This window comes from Chaetura pelagica, unplaced genomic scaffold (genome assembly GCF_000747805.2).
Source record: "Chaetura pelagica isolate M959 unplaced genomic scaffold, ChaPel_1.0 scaffold1325, whole genome shotgun sequence".
Lineage (NCBI taxonomy): Eukaryota > Metazoa > Chordata > Aves > Apodiformes > Apodidae > Chaetura > Chaetura pelagica.
The window spans coordinates 22,321-23,766 of NW_009953384.1; the positions used below are offsets into that span (position 1 = coordinate 22,321).

General features: G+C 63.9%; 1 protein-coding gene across 1 annotated transcript in view; it reads left to right on the top strand.

The window, feature by feature from the left end:
• PLCD3 (phospholipase C, delta 3) overlaps positions 1 to 1,446 on the top strand; it is a gene marked incomplete at its 5' end in the record, with an annotated part of 7,230 nt that overhangs the window by 5,044 nt on the left and 740 nt on the right. Inside the window, 2 exons of the mRNA XM_009998195.1 lie at positions 298 to 456; positions 1,180 to 1,329. Coding sequence (XP_009996497.1) covers positions 298 to 456; positions 1,180 to 1,329 — 309 coding nt within the window. The remainder of the gene's footprint in view (positions 1 to 297; positions 457 to 1,179; positions 1,330 to 1,446) is intronic.

The following is a 1,446-nucleotide window of genomic DNA, read 5'->3' on the forward strand; positions in this document are numbered from 1 at the left end:
CCCCGCACCCTTCCAGGTGCCACCAACCCCCCTCCCGGTGCCACCAGCATCCCTCCTGGTGCCACCAACATCCCTCCTGGTGCCACCAACATCCCTCCTGGTGCCACCAACATCTTTTCTGGTGCCACCAACACCCCTCCTGGTGCCACCAACCCCATGCCCAGCCAGGTGCTACCTGCACACCTCCTCGGTGCCACCAACATCTCTTCTCCCGAGGTCGCTGCCCTGTCCTCACATCTCTTTGGGTGCCACTCGTGTCCCTCCTCCTGGGGACACCGGCCCTGTGTCCAGCCCCAGCCATGTGCCACCCCTGTCCCCAGGTGATCTCAGCTCAGCAGCTGCCCAAGGTGACAGGGCAGAAGGACAGTGCCATCGTGGACCCCCTGGTGCGGGTGGAGCTCCACGGGGTCCCCCCCGACTGCAGCCGCCAGCAGACACGCCACAAGGTCAACAACGGTGAGAGCCCACCTGGCCCTGGGGACCTGTCCCCAGCCCTGGGACACCCAGAGAGACCCCGGAGACACCCTGGGACACCCTGGGACACTCGGGGAGACCCCGGGACACCCGGGGACACCCCAGGGACACCTCAGCACAACCCCCTCTCCCCCAGTACAGCCCTGTCTGGCCACAGTGTCACCCCCACTCCCCCAGTATGCCCTATCATGGCCTCAGTCTGGTCCTAGTATGACCCCCACTCCCCCAGTGCAGCCCAGTCTGGCCCCTCCACCACCTCCATTCCCCAGTCCGCCCCATCACGGCCCCAGTCTGACCCCCAGTCACCCCAGTCCCCACACATCCCAGTGCAGGACATAGCTCAGCCAGGGCAGGGCTGATCCTGCCCCACCCCCCTGGCTGCTGGGTGACCATGGTGGCTGCTCCTCCTCATCCTATCCTCCTCATCCTCCTCCTCATCCTCTTCCTCCTCCTTCTCATTCTTCTCCTCATCATCCTTCTACTCCTCATCCTCAATCCTCTTCATCCTCCTCATCCTCCTCCTCCCCATCCTCATCCTTCTCATCCTCCTTATCCTCATCCTCAACCTCCTTTATCCTTTATCCTCAACCTCCTCCACTTTATCCTCCTCCACTTTATCCTCCTCATTCTCATCATCTTTCTCCTCCTTATCTTCATCCTCATCCTCAACCTCCTCCTCCTAATCCTCCTCATCCCCCTCCTCAGGGTTCAACCCTCGCTGGGAGGAGACGCTGCGGTTCCAGGTGCGGGCACCTGAGCTGGCGCTGCTGCGCTTCGTGGTGGAGGATCACGACAGCACCTCCCCCAACGACTTCGTGGGGCAGTTCACGCTGCCCCTGCCCAGCGTGCGGGCAGGTGGGTGGCTCTGCCCGCGGCCACCGCAGGGACAGGGGGTCCCTCCTGCCACCCGCTCAGCCCTCTCTGTCCCCAGGGTACCGGCACGTCCACCTGCTCTCCAGGGACGGGGCGCCC